General features: G+C 35.6%; 2 protein-coding genes across 2 annotated transcripts; both read left to right on the top strand.

Annotated features, from left to right (window-relative positions):
- Positions 1 to 5,382: 5,382 nt before the first annotated feature.
- On the top strand, positions 5,383 to 6,175 carry EV154DRAFT_487563 (uncharacterized protein; the record flags this gene model as incomplete). The annotated part of the gene is made up of 3 exons (XM_051598989.1): positions 5,383 to 5,650; positions 5,722 to 5,871; positions 5,937 to 6,175. 3 exons carry the CDS (start codon positions 5,383 to 5,385, stop codon positions 6,173 to 6,175), a joined length of 657 nt encoding a protein of 218 aa, XP_051451346.1.
- A 9,635-nt stretch (positions 6,176 to 15,810) lies between these two features.
- Positions 15,811 to 19,242, top strand: EV154DRAFT_580069 (uncharacterized protein; the record flags this gene model as incomplete). The annotated part of the gene is made up of 6 exons (XM_051606603.1): positions 15,811 to 16,139; positions 16,329 to 16,754; positions 17,137 to 18,058; positions 18,121 to 18,225; positions 18,285 to 19,104; positions 19,169 to 19,242. The coding sequence occupies 6 exons, from the start codon at positions 15,811 to 15,813 to the stop codon at positions 19,240 to 19,242; spliced, it is 2,676 nt and encodes an 891-aa protein (XP_051451345.1).
- Positions 19,243 to 19,559: the final 317 nt, after the last annotated feature.

The following is a 19,559-nucleotide window of genomic DNA, read 5'->3' as shown; positions in this document are numbered from 1 at the left end:
CTCTCAGTCTTTTAATCTACTTTTTACTCTTAATAAAACTTATAAGCAGTCTCAAAGTATTTTATTGTTTTTCTTTATTTTATCTCTATTCTCAACTATCACACAAACTCTCCAACTTATAATAAACGATTATAGATGTGATAGTTGTGTCCTATTTGGGTACGATTCACTTAAGAATAATTTAGCAAATCGTTTAAATAAATAAACCATGAAATTAAAACAACCTTTGATGTTGCATATCAGCATACGCTTGTATACTGCTATAAAACCTCTCCTACTTCGAGTACATACTTCTATATTAAAGATTGCATAATTGGCCTAAATACGATATACGAAGGACAGTTGGATACAGAATGCAATACCACTGAGTTACGATAGCACCGATCGAGAAGAGAATCTTCTCAGATCAAATCAAGAATTATAAGAAAGAGAAACTTAATATTAATAGTTCTCTCAATGGATTAGCTACCCAAAGAGAGAATAGAACAGCTATTAATATAAATGGTTCATTTACTTACATATTGATATAGTTATACTGCTGATAAAGAGTATAAAGAAATAGTATATGAATTAATGGATACCTAGCTTCTACAACCAAATATAGAAATATCGATAAGACATTTTATATTTGGGATCGTAATTTATTCATTACAAAGATAATGAATAAATAATCAACTATTATGTTCTATTGCCAATTACACTTGACAAACAAGTATGCATCTTTTACAGTAACCGTTGCATGATCTGATAAATAAGTGTCTCGTAATACTAAAAATTTATTAGAATATTCATGCTCCCGATCCACTGATATGGGACAGCGTTAACTGGAAACAATTCTAGCGAGTAACTAGTATCTATTTAACCCAAGGCGGGAAACAAAGTATAGATCTATTCCAAAACCAGAAAGGTTGACTCATCATTAAAACTCAGGAGAGTTGTGCAATATAAAAAGGATCCATTATTTCATAGCAGCAGAGTTCTTTTAGTCTATTTTTTACCTCTAATAAAAATATACTTTTATCTCATTACTTTTCTATGTAATATTTTGTCAAATACCACAAGTGGAGTATAGAGATAAAATAAAGAAAAACAATAAAATACTTTGAGACTGCTTACAAGCTTTATTAAAAGTAAAAAATAGATTCAAAGATTGAGAGGGTTCTATTCTAACTATCAGTTTGCACATTAATATATGTTAAGAGAAATCGGATTATGAATTTAGTTTGATGAATAAGTTACATAGCCTTAAAATAGTGCCTGTAGTTGGATATGATATAATGCATAAGAAATTAGTTCGTGTTGTGATGTAATAATGTATGCGATGATGAAATGAGATTTAATTTTAATATTGTTCTATGGTGTGATTAGTAACAACAGTAGGTTGATCACCACAATAGAGTCTCATTTCTTTACTTGCTTTATTTTTCAATTTACATTTTCCTTTTATCCTCAATTATCATAACTCATTTTTTATAGCTCGTCGTTAAGCGAATCTCATAATGTTTCAGACTTCTTTTTTCAGACTTCTTTTGACCTATCATTATGTTGTGACTATATGTGATGAAAATCTATTGGGACGGGGTCTGTTGGGACTGAATACAATCTTCCACCCCCCTACCCCTTCTTTCCATATAAACTTTTTTAAACACTTTTATTATATATTTGAAATACCTCCAGTAATCAAACGTACATTATTACTGTATACACATATTGCTATTTTTTCTGCTGCGGCTTTTCAGTACATGAACGTACTTAAATCTGGACGTCGTATTAATAAACAGTTCTACACAACATCCAAAAGTTTACATGAACCTTCCAAATCAGCCGCTAGAAAATTGATTATGGCTCGTCAAGATGATGCTTACATGTGTCATCTTGGTTTGACCACTGCATCATTTGATGAGTTATACGAAGAATTCCTGATAGAATATCTTAATGTATGCAAGACTGGAAGTAAAAGAGTTTTTAACACCGAGATGATCCTTGCTTTAGTTCTTATGTGGTTACACAGTGCAATGAAACAAGAAGCACTTTGCATGATTTTTGGTGGGCCTGCTGCCACAATTAGCAGATCCAAAAATATGGAGAACATATCTTAAGCCATTTGGCTGGGGATATATCCGGATAGTGCACCAAAATTGCATCCCCACCGGAAATATATACTGTATATTCAACATCCTTTTGATTTGATTGGCCTAAAACTTTATTTTATTTAATTTCGTGTACCTATAAATAAATAATTTTGTTTTATGTTTTTCTGTCTTTAACTACCTTATTATATACAATACAAAATGGACATTAATGACTTTGAATTGACACTTAGCTACCCCCAAAGCGGTAGCTCTGAAATGATTTTCCGTATGCATCAAGTTCAACAAAGAACTGCACAACTGACCAAAGAATCTGGATCTGAAGCTACGAATAAATGTTATACTAGATTGATAGAAGAATTCGGATCTTGGTGTGAGGCCAACTTTGCCGAGACTGATCCAACAAGATATTTACTTTTTGGAACTAAATTAAATTTGTTTATAATGGAAAAGGTAAGCCTCGAGATTGAATCTGTCAAAAAAATAAAAAATTAAAAAAATAAAAAAAATAAAAAATAAAAAATAAAAAATAAAAAATAAAAAATAAAAAATAAAAAATAAAAAATAAAAAATAAAAAATAAAAAATAAAAAATAAAAAATAAAAAATAAAAAATAAAAAATAAAAAATAAAAAATAAAAAATAAAAAATAAAAAATAAAAAATAAAAAATAAAAAATAAAAAATAAAAAATAAAAAATAAAAAATAAAAAATAAAAAATAAAAAATAGAAAATAAAAAATAAAAAATAAAATAAAAATAAAAAACTCATAAGTTATTATACCACAGGTTGTTTCACGCAAAACTAAGACCACACGTAAGGGTAAAGAGCCAGAAAGCTTAAAGTATACTGCCATAGAACAATAGGTATCAGCTATTATGTCAGTGTACCGAGAGCAAGTAAAGCTTGGTGCAAAATCCAACAAGAACCCCGTCCCTTCGTTACCGATCTTTTGCAAGCTCATAAACGTATGGAAAACAAAACGAAAAGAGAGCAGAACGTCGACCGTGCTTCCAACACATATAGCGACGGTTATAGTACCATGGGAGAACTCGTCAAGTTTTCAGATTACTACTTTGAGTTGAGAACATCTGAGGATTTGCGCAATTGCCTGGCGTTCTTCTTATCGCATTACTTGCTTCTTCGTGGCCAAAATGCCAGAGCTGCCGAACTTGCTGATATTCAGATGATTCATCTTCAAAATGAAGGTCCTACCAAATGCCCCGCTCTTATCATGGTAATGAACAACAGAAAAACCAACAAGCATGGCAAGACTGGACTCTCAGGTTGCATACGTAACACGATTGTAGAGCTTTGTCCAATCATGATGTTTAGCAGTTACATTTTCAAAGGTTTCATAACGAAGATGAGCCACTTTTGACATTCACAACGTCAGGTAAATGGTTTGGTGTTAAGGTTCTTAAGACAGGTATCAACCCCACCACCGAATGAAAATATAGCTCCGACTATGATGCAGTTAAGAAGGCAATCGTGGCCGTTGATGTCATCAACACCACCAAGGTAACACATATTGGAAGAGGGTCAGGTGCAAGAATGGCTTACTTGGCTGGTGTTGGCGAGGAGCGAATTAGAAGACAAGGTCGATGGAATAACAGTTCTATGAATGGTGCCTACTTGACCGGTCTCCCAAGAGAGACTATGAGAACCTCGGCTGGTTTCCCTTTAACCCAAGGACATTTTTATTTGCCCCGTGCAATTTTGGAACCTCCTGTCGAATTACAACAGAAGGTCTTTCCTTGGGCTGATGAATGGTTGGGAAAAATCCGTACTGGTGTTGCAGAAACCTCTAATTCTGCTATATCATTCTTGAAAATGTTTGTGACCTTTAGAGTTACGTTTCTTCAAAATGCAGTCTTCATGAGAGAGAAGTACCCCGGACACCCCATTTTTATTAATCCGCTTTTTGATGATGAGTTGTTTAGACAATTTAGCAGGTAATATAATTCTTCTGAATCATGTTTCAATCTTCTAATATTAAATTTATGACCTATTTAGTGATCTTCAAGCTGCTGTCATTGAAAGTGAGGGGAACGATCTTGTGAATATGCAGTTGAGAACAGCCGTTCCTCTCATCAATCAAAGACTCGAAATGATGGAACTGTTTTGCATGGAGAACAAAATAAAAATAAACCAAAAGTGATACTGTTAGAACTTGGATACCACTTTATTATGGACGAAAAAGTATAATTAAAAACGTATATAAAAATGTATTCATGGTCTATGAGAAAAAACTATGGATATTTATATAAAGAACTGGGATAGTTCTAGGGAGAATATTAAGCGCCTTATTGGACCATGATGTAATAATCTGGTGATAGTAAATAATCAACACGTCTTTAACTATAGCCCTTCCATACTGAGTATATAAATATTAGTCAGAGTGATCAACAGTTAAAGCATCAAATGACAAGAGTAATATTGGCGGTGTAATGATGGCTGGACAGCCAAGAATAAATAATAGCCTATCGTTACGGTAGCGGAACTGAATATTAGCCAATCTTCGCTGTTATGATTAAGGTAACTGGGAATAAAATAAGCCAATTATGATACCAGAATAACCGTAGCGCTGTTTCTATGTGTTTGGCGTTGCTTAAGTATCATAACAACTCAGGCCACCTAGAATACTAGACTGTGTCAATGTTTTGTATCGAGACAATTAAATCATGGAGCGTAATTCCTTATAACTGAACCCTTTATACTTTTTTAAGCGGTACTTGTTTTAAAGATCGGATCTATTTATTCCGCTGTCATATTGTAAATCTAGGAACATACACTTATTTTTATAATGGCCTAAATCAGGCACGATGTACATATAAATGTTTTCTTAAGATAAACAATAAAGCGGTTGAAACAAATTTCCTTCCTGATCAAGAAATTTCTTCTTTACAATCACCTGTAGTTTTATATTAAACTTTATACTACTTTGCAGTAACTTTTAAAAATTATTTTAAACACCTTTCTTATTATTATTATTTCTCTAAGTATAGCTACTCCTGACAGCTTATTGACCTTCAGTATAAATACCACTTTATTTTTATAGCAAATATCTTTACTTTGTTAATTTCTTTTATTTTTGCGTAAAGGCAACATAATTTTTAATTGCTTTTGATCATAATACTGATTATCCCTTATCTCTAGTCACATTTGTTCAAGTATTACAAATTTAGGTACACAATTTTTTTTTTTAATTTAACATATCATCTTCCTACTGTATATTGACCTAATTATTGTAGCAGCATTTATATTATTTACCAACCTTGACTTATTATCAAATGTCCAACCCTAATAATCAAAGGACAAATGCCAAAGGAAAATCTAAGCAACGTAATCTAAACAGTTTTTTCGTTCCAAAGTATAACAGCAATGATTCCGCCTCTTCATCTTTATCAAACCCTACTCCCATCATCGAATCTACCTCTGGATCAAATCCATCGACTTCAGTTGTTGAAACTTTATCCAGTACATCTTCAAATCATACTACAAATATTGACATTATCCATGATACACGCTCGACATCATCCACTGTATCCGCTATGGTAAGTCATGAAACCCAATAAAACAAAAATTGTAACTTACCATAAAAATTTCTAAAACTTACCCTATCTCGACAGAAGAAGCTGAATTTACCCCCATTGACGGTGACGAAGACGTATTTATTGATTTGGATCCTACTGAAGATCAGGTCTTTCATGACATTAATGAGGTCGAGATTTTATCGGAAGAGATCGAGCTTCGTGTAGATCCCGAAGGGAGTTTTGGTTGTAAAGCTTTCGAAAAGTAAAGAAGGCGATTGAAAGAAATGGCGGTCTTTAGAATCGACCTCCAGGTTATCGTAAAGGAGCATTGTGGATGCCAAAAGAATCTGATGAATTCCATTTTGTTCTGTCAGGGGAGACTAGTCCTAGAAAGTTGTATGAGCATGACGTGTTTGTCTGGTTGCCTCACCTTCTGTTTGGACAAGGATTCAAAAAACTTGTCTGTCCAGAATGTGGTACTGAAGATGTTGCAATCAAAGGTTATAATGATAATCCCGTAGCGCGTAGAATTATTTGTGAAGAAAAGTAGGTTTTTTTTTTTTTTTTTTTTTGTGTTTTAAAGAAAGTGGCTAATTTATTATAATTTGTAGGAGTTTTAATTTGATGACGATCAGATATAAATGAGGGTGGCGAAAAATGTTGTAAAAAAAATGTTGTAATTTCGCGGGATTTAGTTTAACCGAAATTTATAGGAAAAACGGTCACTCAGGCACGTACCTCACAGGTGCATGAATTTAATGCAAAGTGAATTTGTCTAAATGTTTATTGATTATAATATATATTTTAAAAGAAAAGAAAGAAAGAAAGAAAATGTCTATAAGGTTTTTTTTTGTAGCAGGCATAAACTGTTCCACGGCATCTTTTAATGATTTGCCGGGCTTTGTTCATGTCTGATGTGATTATTTTGATTTCTTTAACGAGATTTTCAATGCGAACGAGAAAATTAATACCATCGATAATTTTGTAACAAACTGTAAAGAAATGATCTCCTGTTGAAGAAGTAGAGTAAACTCTTCCGTGTAATTGGTATTGAGAGTTTTGGGTTAATGATATATTTTCTGGAAAATATATGTTGGAGTGGTTAATGTTGGCGTATTCGCTGTTGCTTGAAAATGATGCATGGCGTCTCACAAAATTGGTGGGATCGGTGATGAAAAGAAAAGGAGGTGTGTGAGAGTCAATTATCGCGTTTGTTGCGGTTACCATTCCTTTACAATCACTTTCGTATGTGCAGGGAAATATCTTCTCTCTGACAACTAAATGATGTAAAAGAACGGAACAAAATTCTTTCTCTTGCTCCTCCTCCGAGCTACACTCTTACGTCTCTAATAAGAAGTCTCGCATCAAGTCATCAATGTCCAGAAGATCTACAAAACGTATATCACTGATATGATTATGTTCGTGAGTTTCCGAGCAATGATGAATGCGGCTCACGTTGTCTTTAAACCCTCCGATTCGTGCTTTAAACTCAACAGACATGTTGTTGAAAAACAACATTAACAGCTCTATAGCACAAGCAGGTTCACCGTCTGTGAATTGGGGTGGGCTGTTATCATCATCGATGGAACTGGGTATTCCCCAAACAAACCCCCTGATCATTGCTGATGCTTCCCTGACAACAAGCTTTTTTTGATCCATGGTTTCAACAGTGGAAGTATACTTTTTGTACGATTCAATTAAAATTGGATTGTATCTGTTGTATTTCAAACCTTCCAAGGAGACAAAAGGCAGGACAGCATTCCACAACAGCTCGAAAGTCGCATCAATAAAGCAAGAATTTTTTCTATTTGCTGCGATCGCAGACAAAAAACCCTTCTTCACCACCAAACCATCATTGACCTGCTTGGAAGCTAAGTTAAACGATGCTGCATTCTGTTTGTATTGAGATACAGTGTTAGTTTTTTTTGGCATATTTAATTTTTCTTCCTGACACAGTAGTCTTTCTTCTTCATCGAATTCACGTAATATGGCTTCAGTACCAAAATCGAAATCGCTTTCTACCTTTGAAGTCGTTTGTAGAGTTTTTTTGGTTTCGCCCATGTCAAGATTACTGATACCCGTACCGAACATTTCAGTTACAGGATCATCGACAATATCTGGGCAATGAAGTGTTAATTATAGTTTTTGGTTCAATATTTAATATCACATTATTATTTACCTCCCAATGCTTTAAGCATAATATCATTGTGCTGCTCAAAAACTACTAAAGACTCTTCAATATTGAGGTCAATGGACACCTCTGAATCAGATGCTTGATCTATCTGATCAAAATACAAATCGAAATCGTCTTCGGAATCAGTAACTGCATCCTTAGTACTCTTGATAGAATTAACAATCTCATTGCACTGGCTATCTACGTTTGTATCCAACGACTCGAGTTTTCTTTTCTTCTGAGAGGTAAAAATTGCCTTATCACAATCTGGGGCTCTACCATCATTGGCTACGGGCTTGTTGCAATTCTTTCTTACTGCCAGTCTTTGTGTAAAAAGGGGCCAGGCCGAACTTGTAGTAATTTTTGATTAAACGCCCATCCCTTCTACATACTTGAAGAATCAATCTTAAGCTAACATTTAATGCCTTTCTTGTAGGTATCAAACGATACAAGGCACTATGGTATGACTCGATTGCATTAGATGTGCGTGAAGGATGCTTGCGAAGAGCATCACTCAAAACAGTCCGACAGTTAAAAATCATACTGGAAATGGTGGGCTGTAACCACCATTGAAGCCAGCGACGCACATTAGGGAACTCCCTGATAATCGACTGCGCAGTCTCAACGAATACTTCTTCAACAGTTGTCTTCAACAATTTGTAAGTCAACGAGACAAACTGGTTTGACTTCTCGGCAGGAACAAGTGAGTGGTTGGAGACAACCCGTTGAACAGATTGCTTCCAATGCATATAGCAGCTCTTCAACAAGCGTGTAGGCAAAATACCTGAGTCCGGGAAAGAAGAGTTAAAGGCCTGATAGAATCCTTCGCGCTGTGCCTGAGAAAAGGCCATAATCATTCCCAAAAAATTATCAGCTTTAATTGCGAACTTCTCAAACAAAGCTTTGAAATAAACAGCAAATTGTTGGGCATCAAGCTTCTTGATGATAGCCTGGAAGATTACTACGTGTTTTTTCATCTCAGGCACAAAGATTACTGTCGAGCAAAGATAGAAACCGTTGGGAACGGCCTTAAAGGTTACGTCCGTAATCATGGGATAATTCTCGAATGGCAATTTAGCCATTGCCATTTCAGGGCAAGAGAAAATGATACAGAACTTGGAGGCTACCAATTCCGCTGAGAGGATGTATCCAGGGTACTCATCTTCAATCTTCGAAAATTCCTCGAACAAATCTGTTCCTTTGACGAGAGCCAAGCCCTTTCTAATTTTGGCTGCTTGGAGTTCATGCTTTGTTCTCTCTCTGTTGAGGAGAACAGGATTGATATCTTCGACATCTTCTAAAATCTCATCAGATCTCATACTGATTCCAGCAATAACGCCGCCTGGTGTTGCAGCTGGGTTCTTCAAAATGATTTGGTCGAACTTTTTTTGTTGATCGTTGGTCAGATGTTTTTGTACATAGGAAGAGTGCAGGTGTTCGATCTTCTTAAATTTATTTACTTTATGGCTCATAGTACACTGGGATCAAATAAAACTGAAGTAATACTCCACGGTAACTGCGCATTGTTGCAGTGAATACACTTCTTGATCGCAATCGATTTCTGTTCAACAGGGGGTCTCAATTGCTTTTCGTACAAAGCACAAGCACTATTATTACACATAATAGATCCTTGACATTTCTTGACAACTCCATGGTCGTTAACATGATCGCCATCCTTTAAAGCAACTTTTTTATTTTTGTTGGGAAAATAAGAGTTGACAGTCTTCATTGCCCACCCAATGTTGAAGTCACATCGACAAACTTATTTGCATCTTCCGAGAAAAGTGCAGGGGATGTCTCAACAACGTTGTTGAAAGGGAATTGTGTTTTAAAAAACGTTACTTTTAACATGTTTATTAAAAGGTAAAAAAAGGGGTAATTTTTTTTTTTGTAAAATCGGCTAAGTCATTTAGTGGCTTAAGCATATCCGGTTAAACTAAATCCCGTGAAATTACAACATTTTTTTTTACAACATTTTTCCCCACCACCGATATAAATGTAAAAAATTTGACGCACAGACTCATCGTCAGGAAACCTTCCAAGGTACTGAAGAGAAGGTTATTAGACAGCTTCCTGCCAATTGTGCTAAACCCACATACAATAAAAATCATCGGTAATCAAAATTTATATAAATTATCCAAATTTGGAACTCTGACACATTGAATACAAGGGAAGAGCCGATAGAAAATATTATTAGAGCATCCGCAGCGGTTCACTAAAATTTTCACTGAATAAATGGGTCATTTTCCGGTCGGACTAAAAATGTAGTCCCTTTTTTTAATGAGTCCGCAGCGGTAAAAAAATAATTGCATTGATTTTTTTCTTTAACTTTTGTAAACATGAATAAGCATAACATGATGGCACAATTCCTTGAGGATGAAGAAAAGCAAAGACAATTGCAATTAGACCGTAATAAAAGAATTTTATTGCAAGCATTTAAAAAGAGAAAGACAGAACAGGTTGTCAAAGAGAAAAAGAGACATATTGACCGGGACAGAGAAGGGGAGCACGAAAGACTCTTTAAGCAATACTTCACCGAGAATCCTACCTATCCAGACACTTATTTTCGTCGTCGTTTTAGAATGGATAAGGAATTGTTTTTGAGAATACTTGGTGATTTGGAAAACAAGGATAACTATTTTAAGCAGAAGAATGATGCAACTGGGAGATCAAGCATTTCAGGTCTTCTTAAAATGGCTATATCTGTTCGCCAACTTGCTTACGGTGTTCCACCAGACATGTTGGATGATCAATATGGAATGGCCGAGTCCACCGGTAGAAATGCCTTGCGCCATTTTTGCAAGGCCATTATTCGATTGTACGGGGAGGAATACCTTCGATCACCTACCAACGAAGATGTGGAACGAATCCTGAGAGAAAATTCGGAGAGAGGATTTCCTGGTATGCTAGGCTCTTTGGACTGCATGCATTGGGAGTGGAAAAACTGTCCCACTGGCTGGCATGGGATGTACAAGGGCAAGGAAAAGGTCCCTACGATCATCCTAGAAGCTGTCGCTTCCAAGGACCGCTGGATTTGGCATGCCTTTTTTGGTCTTCCTGGGTCTTTGAATGACATCAACGTCCTTGACCGCTCTTACCTTTTCCAAGATGTAGCTAACGGTCAAGGACCTGATGTCAATTTCAGTATAAATGGCCATCAATATAATATGGGGTATTACCTCACTGATGGTATTTACCCTCAATATGCTGCGTTTGTCAAAGGGCATAGAAATCCATCCAACGAAAAAGAATCGGTTCGTATCAACAGCAACTATTATAAATGCACATTTTAATTTTTTTTTTTTTGACAGAAATTTACCGGTAATGTCGGTAACGTTCGAAAGGATGTTGAGTGTGCATTTGGTATACTTCAGCAACGTTTCAATATCGTCGCTACACCAGCAATGGGTTGGGATAAAGACGATATCCAAGAAATCATGATGGCTTGTATCATTTTCCACAATATGATCATTGAATTTCAAAGGGACAAAGAAGAAGAATTGGACAGTATCAGCAATTTGAGAACTGACCCTTTCTCGTACAGTCCCCTTAGAGAAGTAGATGGGGGGCTCCCTGAGCAGTTTTTGGAAAAATGGAGGAGCATTATGGATCGTCCTATGCATCTCCAACTTCAAAAGGACCTTGTTGACCATCAATGGATGATGCTAGGAGAATCTTCAATAAAAATAAAAATTTATTGAATCAAATCATATTCAGGATTATCCCTTTTCATAATCGCGATCTGCTGTTGCTGTACCCATGATCGACGTTGGGGATCCGTGATGGTTGATGGATCAGTTGTCATCAACTTCCATTCTCTTTCCTTTTCGAACTCAAGTCTGAGGCTTTCAGCTCGCAAATTTGCCGCCTCATCGGACTTCTTCTGCATTGCCGTCAATTCATCCATCAAGCATTTGTATTCGTCTTGATTACCGGCAGAAACAGAAGAAGCGGCCTTAGAGACTTTTGCTCTTTTTCTTCCCTCAGGACGCTCGCTGCTGCTGGAGTTCTCCAAGGATGCCTTATTGATCCGCTTTGTGGGTTCAGGATTCCACTTGTCAAAAGCACTCAAGTATTCAAAGCACTCCATGAAAACAAATGTTTCATTGCGGTGTGCTTGTCTATAAAGTTTACTTGCCAATGATACCTTAAATTTTGCGCTTAATTAACATAATTAGATACATGTTTTGTTATATTGCACTCACGTCGTAAGCATAGTTTGAACCACTGGCTTTCTTGGTAGTGCTTCGCATATATCCAGTGAATTTCAATGTCTTAGGCTGAATGTGATTCAGCCATCTAGTCTTGATACTGTCGGGTGTTCTATGACATACAAAGTCATCCTCACTTAATGATTCATTGAAGTGTTGGCCGATATCATCCCAAAACACTTTACCCTTTTTTTCTGTACCAGAAATTGGATCAATACAATAGGCGATATATGATCGACAGATCTGCAGGTCCTCGGCCTTAGAGAAGTTTTTTCTGACCTCTTTAACAGGTGCTACCGAAGGACGCATATCATTCTGAATAGCTTGGGTATCTCCGGTATTCGTGTCATTTTGGACGTTTTCATGATGTCCATCATCTTGAATCTCGTTCTCCATTGCAATTGGAGAGGGGCTACGAATGGAAATGGCAGTTTGGGTGTTCATTTGGACTGAAAAGTTTAGAAAAAGAAACGAAAATAAAAGAACGAAAAATTAATTTTTAATAAAGTGCTCGCACTACTTCCAGTGACTTCCCCGACATTTCATCTGACATCAACTCTTTTAGTGATATTTTCATGCAACCGCTGCGGACACACTTCACTAAAAATAAGCACTAATTTAATGTAGTGACTACTTTTAGTGAACCGCTGCGGATGCTCTTAGAAATCATTGAAGCAATCTGTCGGCGACAACGTAACCTTAAATTCATGTAGAATTCAACAGTCAGGATAAATTTATGGACTAGCAATTCTAATAACAGTCAGCTTTCAAAAGAGTATAAATAGACCCCATTATTTCATAGTTAAAACTTCAATCAAATAAAGTAACAAGGACTTATAATCGTACCTATCGTACCATTGTTTTCTTTATCAAATCAGAAGTAATTGATTTGTAACACCAATGTCCAGATGTTATTTCCAGCAATTCTGTCCCATAAGTCTGGATTCTCAAAAAAGCTCATGGACACCATTCGACGTGGTACTCAGTGTGATATTTGATAAAATGCACGTAAAAAATAATGAGATAAAACGAATATTTTTATTAGGGTAAAAATAGACTAAAGAACTCTGCTGCTATGAAATAATCAATCCTTTTTATATTGCCAACATCTCCTGGATTTATGATGAGTCAACCTTTCTGTTTTTGGAATAAATCTATATTTTAGTCTTCCTTCTTGTGTTATCTAAACTCTACTCGTTAGAATTGATTAAAGGTAACGTTGTCCCAGATGTGTGAAACGGGAACACGAGTATTCTGACAAATACTTGGTGCAGTGGCACACTTCTTTGTAAGATCGTGTAACGGATACTGTTGAAAGATACATACTTGTTTGTCAAGTGTAATTGGCAGTAGAACATAATAGTTATAATTGATCATTTATGCTTTAATTTTCTAATGCATAAAATACGATCCCAAATAAAGAATATCTTATCGAAATTTGTATATTTGGTTGTAGAAGATAGGTATCCATTCACTGTGAAACTTTTTATCGGTCCAATTTTTTAAAAAAAAATGAAAAAGTTAGACCGGCGGTAACGGTCCAAAAATTGGACCGATTTTATAAAAAATCGGTCGCATTTTTGGACAGATTTTGTAAGAAATCGGTCGCATTTTTGGACCGATACTGATGATTACAAACGATGGTTTTGGCAAATAATTCTATTGGATAATAATACAGTTTACGTATTCAGTTCACGAGTTGCTACCCTTGTAAACCCAAAAATTTAGACATCATATATTGAATAAAAAAAAGACATTTTATTGAAAAAAAAAAGAAAAAGAAAAAAAGAGCCACAAATGTTTGAATAAATAAACGCACAGATTGGTTTTACAGATGAAAGACGAAACTAACCCGCCCATACCAACTTATTGAGCTAGTAGTTACAACTGTTATAGACAAACGCGTCTGGGCGGTACTTACCTATAATAAGAACTAACGTTAATAACGAGTATAAAAAAGATAAAAAAACACATCATACCTTAATAAAGAAACAGGTCGTCCGGGTCTAAATTTACAAGCAGTAAACGTACAGTAAATCTATAGACATATATTGATATTAATAACAGGAATGAAGGTGACTATAGCGATAAATCTTACCTCGAAAAGAATGTAGTTCATCTACCATGAACGCAAACACAATATTTATTATTCATAAACTACATCAAACAGAGTTACATAACTGTAAAAGATTAATTTTATGTTAAATTATGGTATCAATTATTATACATACTATTTCATGGTCATTTGTCAAAAAGAAAACAGAAAAAAGGAAAAAAAGAAAGAAAAAAAATATTAGATTTATAAATAATGATTTTTTAAACTCAATAGATATTACGTACAGGAACGGTACACACAAACATAGAGTACTCTTCCAGTGCGTTTGATAGGTATTTTCAATGACCCTTTGACCACTCTTTTGTTTCCTATAACTTGTCTCTTTACAAGATGGAAAAAATGGGGAAACTAGAAAGAAAAATCTAAGAAGGAGGGTGATTTCAATAAAAAGTGTTGCGGCTATTTATTGAGTGGCAAAAATTTGCACATAAAGCCCATGGCTTTTAATACTATAAACATTTTATTTGTAATATATATGTGACAAAAAAAATGTCAATACTTTGTCATAGAGACATTTAAAAAGTGAATATGTTTTGATAGTTATTCGTCCGTTAAAACTAGCGAAGAAGTGAAAAAAAAAAAAAAAAAAAAAAAAAAAAAGCGTAAGTCAATTGAAAGCACGATACAAAAAAAGCCTAATCGTGTAACACCAAACACGTAATGAACAAGATACACTTTTTGACCCCCTGTTGCGGTCACCGTATTAACTTAATAAATTTTCTTTTAATCATATAAGTTATATAGGTATCGTAATATATGTTTATTAAACTACAAAACTCGATTTTGCAGTGATTTTCATTTTTTTTAAAAATCGGTATCGGTGCAATCTTTAAAAAAGACCGCCGGTATCTGTAATTTCTAAAAATTGCACCGATACCGGCGGTATCGGTCCAAAATATGTTTAGACCGGTAAAAAGTTTCAGGGTGATTAATTCATACACTATTTCTTTATACTCTTTATAGGCAGTATAATTATATCAACATATAAGTAAATGAACCATTTATACTAATAGCTGTTCTATTCTCTCTATGGGTAGCTAAGCCATTGAGAGAACTATTAATATTAAGTTTCTCTTTCTTATAATTCTTGATTTGATCTGAGAAGATTCTCTTCTCAATCGGTGATATGGTAACTCAGCTGTATAGCTTTTTGTATCCAACTGTCATTCGTATATCGTATTTAGGCCAATCATGTAATCTTTAATATAGAAATATGTACTCGAAGTAGGAGAAGCTGTGTAGCAGTATACATCTGTATGCTGGTATGCAACATTGAAGGTTCTTTTTTATTTCATAATTTAATTATTTGAACGATTTGCGTATTTATTTAAAAGTGAATCGTACCCAAATACGACATGCAGAATTCCAATGGTCCTGGCAGAATTCAAAAAACCCTGTCAGAAAAGCATCACAAACGTTATGATGAATTGCAGCAGATGTATTTGATCTCTGCAAGTGAGTACCAAAGTAGAAGAGCGCCGTTCCAGCCTTAGATTACTTTTTTTGATGAATTCTCCTCTTTTGATGATCCTATGAAGTACGCTGGAAAGATCCCCTCCGCTCCTTATATTGCATTCATGTATACGCAATATATTAAAACATTTATTCCGCTGATAGATCAGTATACAAGTACACTTTCTGGAACTGTGTTAAAGGGGGACCATAGTCACAAATTCAACAAAAAAATGTATCGTATCAATAATTGTCCTTCGTTTACTGGTCTATACACCGTCACCAACGAATATGATGAAATCCGCATTATGGTATTGACGCCAACAAAAGCTTTGGATTTCTTAAAGGGACCTTTTGAAAAAATGCTTGGTTCTCTCAGAGAGAATAATCACCAGGAACCAACTGTGTACTTCACAGACAATGTCGATGCTGACAGAAGTTTCTTGGAATCGGTCTTACCCTCATTAAAGGAAAACGTCAGACGTATCGAAGATCATAGCAGTGTAGTCGAAAGATCTTCCAGCCTGCCCAGACTTGCCTTCGTCTGTCATTGTTCATTGCTGTAAAGATTCTACAACTATAAACAGCATATGTTATGAAATCATGATGGATATTGATCGCAGAGGTGGCCACAAGGTACATATTGGTTTTGATGTGGAATGAACATGCATGGCAAGTGGCTCGTCAACTATCAAAAAATTGGTGTTTGCCAAGTTGCATATCAAAACTGTGTATACTTAATACAATTAAGCCGGTGTATGAGATCAAGAGAAGCATTCCTTGTAGGACTAAAAGAATTACTAGCTTCTGAAAATATTGTTAAGATTGGTCGTAGCGTAGAGGCCGATCTAGAGCGAATGCACAAAGACTATGGTGTTAGTTATAATGGGTTCTTAGAGCTCCATCGATTATGTTATGATGTAGGCTTACTGATATCAATCGGAAAAGACTCCTCTTTGGCAGCGCTAACTGGTATGGTTCTCGGTCGCACTCTTCCTAAAGGAGATGTCAGAACAAGCAACTGGGATGCCATCACGCTATCAGCTGAGCAGATCAAATACGCTGCTTTGGATGCATGGGTCTCTTTGGAGATATTTAAAGAAATTAATCACCTTCCTCGAGTAAATCAAAAGGTCACACCTTTAGATACGGGTGTGCCAAACCACATAGCGTATACGTAATAAAAGTAGATGTAATTGACATAAATGGAAATAGTCTGTATCACAGATCTATCGGTAAATAAAGTAACAAGATCCAGTGATATTGAAAGGATCTGAATATACCCATTCCGACATAAGAACACAAACTTGACTTGTGTATTCGACAGTCAAAGAAGAAATTTATTGATGACTAATTACTGTCAAATATGAAATTAGTTTCCAGCTGTCATTTAGTATAAATAGACCCCAAATTATTATCTTAACATCTTGGTCAATAAAATTATAAAGGAATTCTAAACGTACTTATGTACTTTGTTTTATTTTTTATTTTATTTTTTATTTTATTAAATCATACTACCGATTTATTACAACGGGAGCTCACGTTGCTGTCTACGCTAGCTCTACTTGTTCTGGTAGCCCATGCACATATGGTTTTGTTGTTGATCAAGAGGATAATAATCATTTCTTTTTGAGAAGCCATCAATTTGATTCGCATGCCAATTCAGATATCATAGTTAGAAGAAAATGCATCGTTGTTCAAGTCACCTCAGTTGTCAAAAGAAACATGATCGCAAAATGCCACAACTCCCGACGTTTACCAAATGCTGAAAAGAAGTGCCTTGGTGACCTTGAGACAGCAACATCTGTGGATAGGGGTAATGACTCCCAATTTTATTTGGTGGTCGAAGTATCAAACTTGATAACGACAGCATCAGTTGATATTTTAAAGAAATATTTTCTTTCCCCTTGCTCCCGAGCCGATCCTCTTATACCACCTATTAGTCAAAATAATGATGATGCACCTGCTCCTAGCTCTCATGCAATGTCCACCATTCCTGAGTTGCCCTCGAGGGTATTAAAAGACATTTTTCATCTGATGGACATGATTCCAGAATCCAAGTTTCACAGTTGCTCAAAAGAGTTTAAGCGATTGTTTAGGGATGCATTGTTTGTTGTTAACGAAGAAGATAAGGTGAGAGTATCGCATGTTCTGGAAACGAAGCTCCAAACGACCTTTGAAGAAACATTATTGTGTCATTCTTCGTGGCTTCTGAAAAGAGTTAGGAGAGTTGTCCCTCCACCTCATGAGCTATATCCAGTTATGAAAACACTGTTCGATGAATGCTCGAGGTGGTACGACCCTCGTAAAAATTTGCCTTTATTTGATGACCTATGCAAAAAGAAGTGTGAAGCCGTTCTGCGGAAAATAGAAGCTGGTCATGTCTCAGATCCTGTAGGTGTACCTTTGTACAGACATATCAAAACGGACAAGTACGGACTGAATATCTACCGATGCCTTAGAGGTACTTCCAGTGTTGAGGTTTGTTTAGCTCATATAATTAATTTACTGTAGACAAGATTCTCAATTTTTATTATCAATAGGGGGGTGTTCACCGGAACATAATTCGCAAGTTTGGCTTCTTCAACAGTTCTCCCGAACTTGCTAATTGCGCTCTTTCTGAGTATAGACTGAGACACAATATCGAAGTAAGTTTATTTGAAGGAGAAAAAAAGTTTCTATATGACAATTAATCAAATAAAAAAAGGTTGGTTGTAGAAATAGGTTTGGAGTGGAGCATATTGGCCACCACAATCCTTGGCTTACTCAAAATATAAATAAGCTTAAGATGCAATTAGGCCACAGGTTTAAAGGAACCTACCATAATCATGATGGGACCACTCTGTCATTCAAGGATGGATACGAGACTTTTGGAGTGTGTCAAATACCCTTAGATTGGGCAAACACGTACAGAATGGAGCCAGGTACCAGAATAAACAGCCAGAATGTATATACTCGCATTGCTGAACAGGTAGCTGTTTTACCCTGCGTAAACATAAACAAGACCGAGCAATCTGTATATGAATACCTTGCGTTACTGCAAAACGTCGCGCTTGCTGTTGTACCTGTGAACACAATGGAAGAAAAAAAACTTTTTAAAACTATTTTAGAAAGAAACCCTCAGTATAACGGGAAAGAGCCCAACTGGGAGGATTTCTGTATCATTTGGTCAGGTTTTTGTAACAGCCAAGAAAACAACAATTCGGGTAAAAACTTGTTTTATAAAACGCCGTATCATCTCAAATCATACTATGGTCGAAATATTGAATACAAAACCGAACGCGTATCTATCGAAGTTATCAACGCAACCTCCATGGAAATTGTTGAAAATGCAATCATACCTTCTAATCGACCTCAAGTTCAGCATCTTGAGCCAACCAACTTTTTGCTCTTTTCAAATACATACACGGACATAGCTCCAAGAACAATCTCGCCAACACAAATTTCTACCTCCACTCGCAATTCCCAATCGCCACAGCGTATTCATCCTGCCATTCGATCTTTGGATCTGCATACATCACGTGCCTGTAAAACATCTGAGCCAAAACCAAAAAAACAAAAAAAACTTAAATCGTGCATTCGATGCTTAAGCCTTCCTTGTCACAATTGTAATCCAACTGCTTGTAAAGGCCGTCAAAATCCTTCACATTGCCATTTATAGCTGAACAATCAACCTTAATATTTTCAGATTTTATAAGTAAATAAAACTATCTTTTCTTTATAGTTTCTAAAAAATCTCCGAACGGCCTCCGGCCGTTCGATAAATAATTTAGTCCAGGTATGATATGGGGGCCGTAATATTTGTGCTCAGGATCTATTAATATTCTTGTGGTGTTTTGGGATAATAAAAATTCAGACAGAAAGGAAATAAAACAAAAGTAGGAATACTTTGAGACTGTTGATATGTTGCGTAATATGTTGATGAGATTGAAATATGTGGGCATATTTTTTTTCCACCCCACTCTTCCAGTGCAAAATTAAA

Source organism: Mucor mucedo (assembly GCF_025094135.1).
Source record: "Mucor mucedo strain NRRL 3635 chromosome Unknown EV154scaffold_190, whole genome shotgun sequence".
NCBI lineage: Eukaryota > Fungi > Mucoromycota > Mucoromycetes > Mucorales > Mucoraceae > Mucor > Mucor mucedo.
Note: the sequence above shows the minus strand (reverse complement) of the source record. Positions and strands in the feature narration are given on the sequence as shown.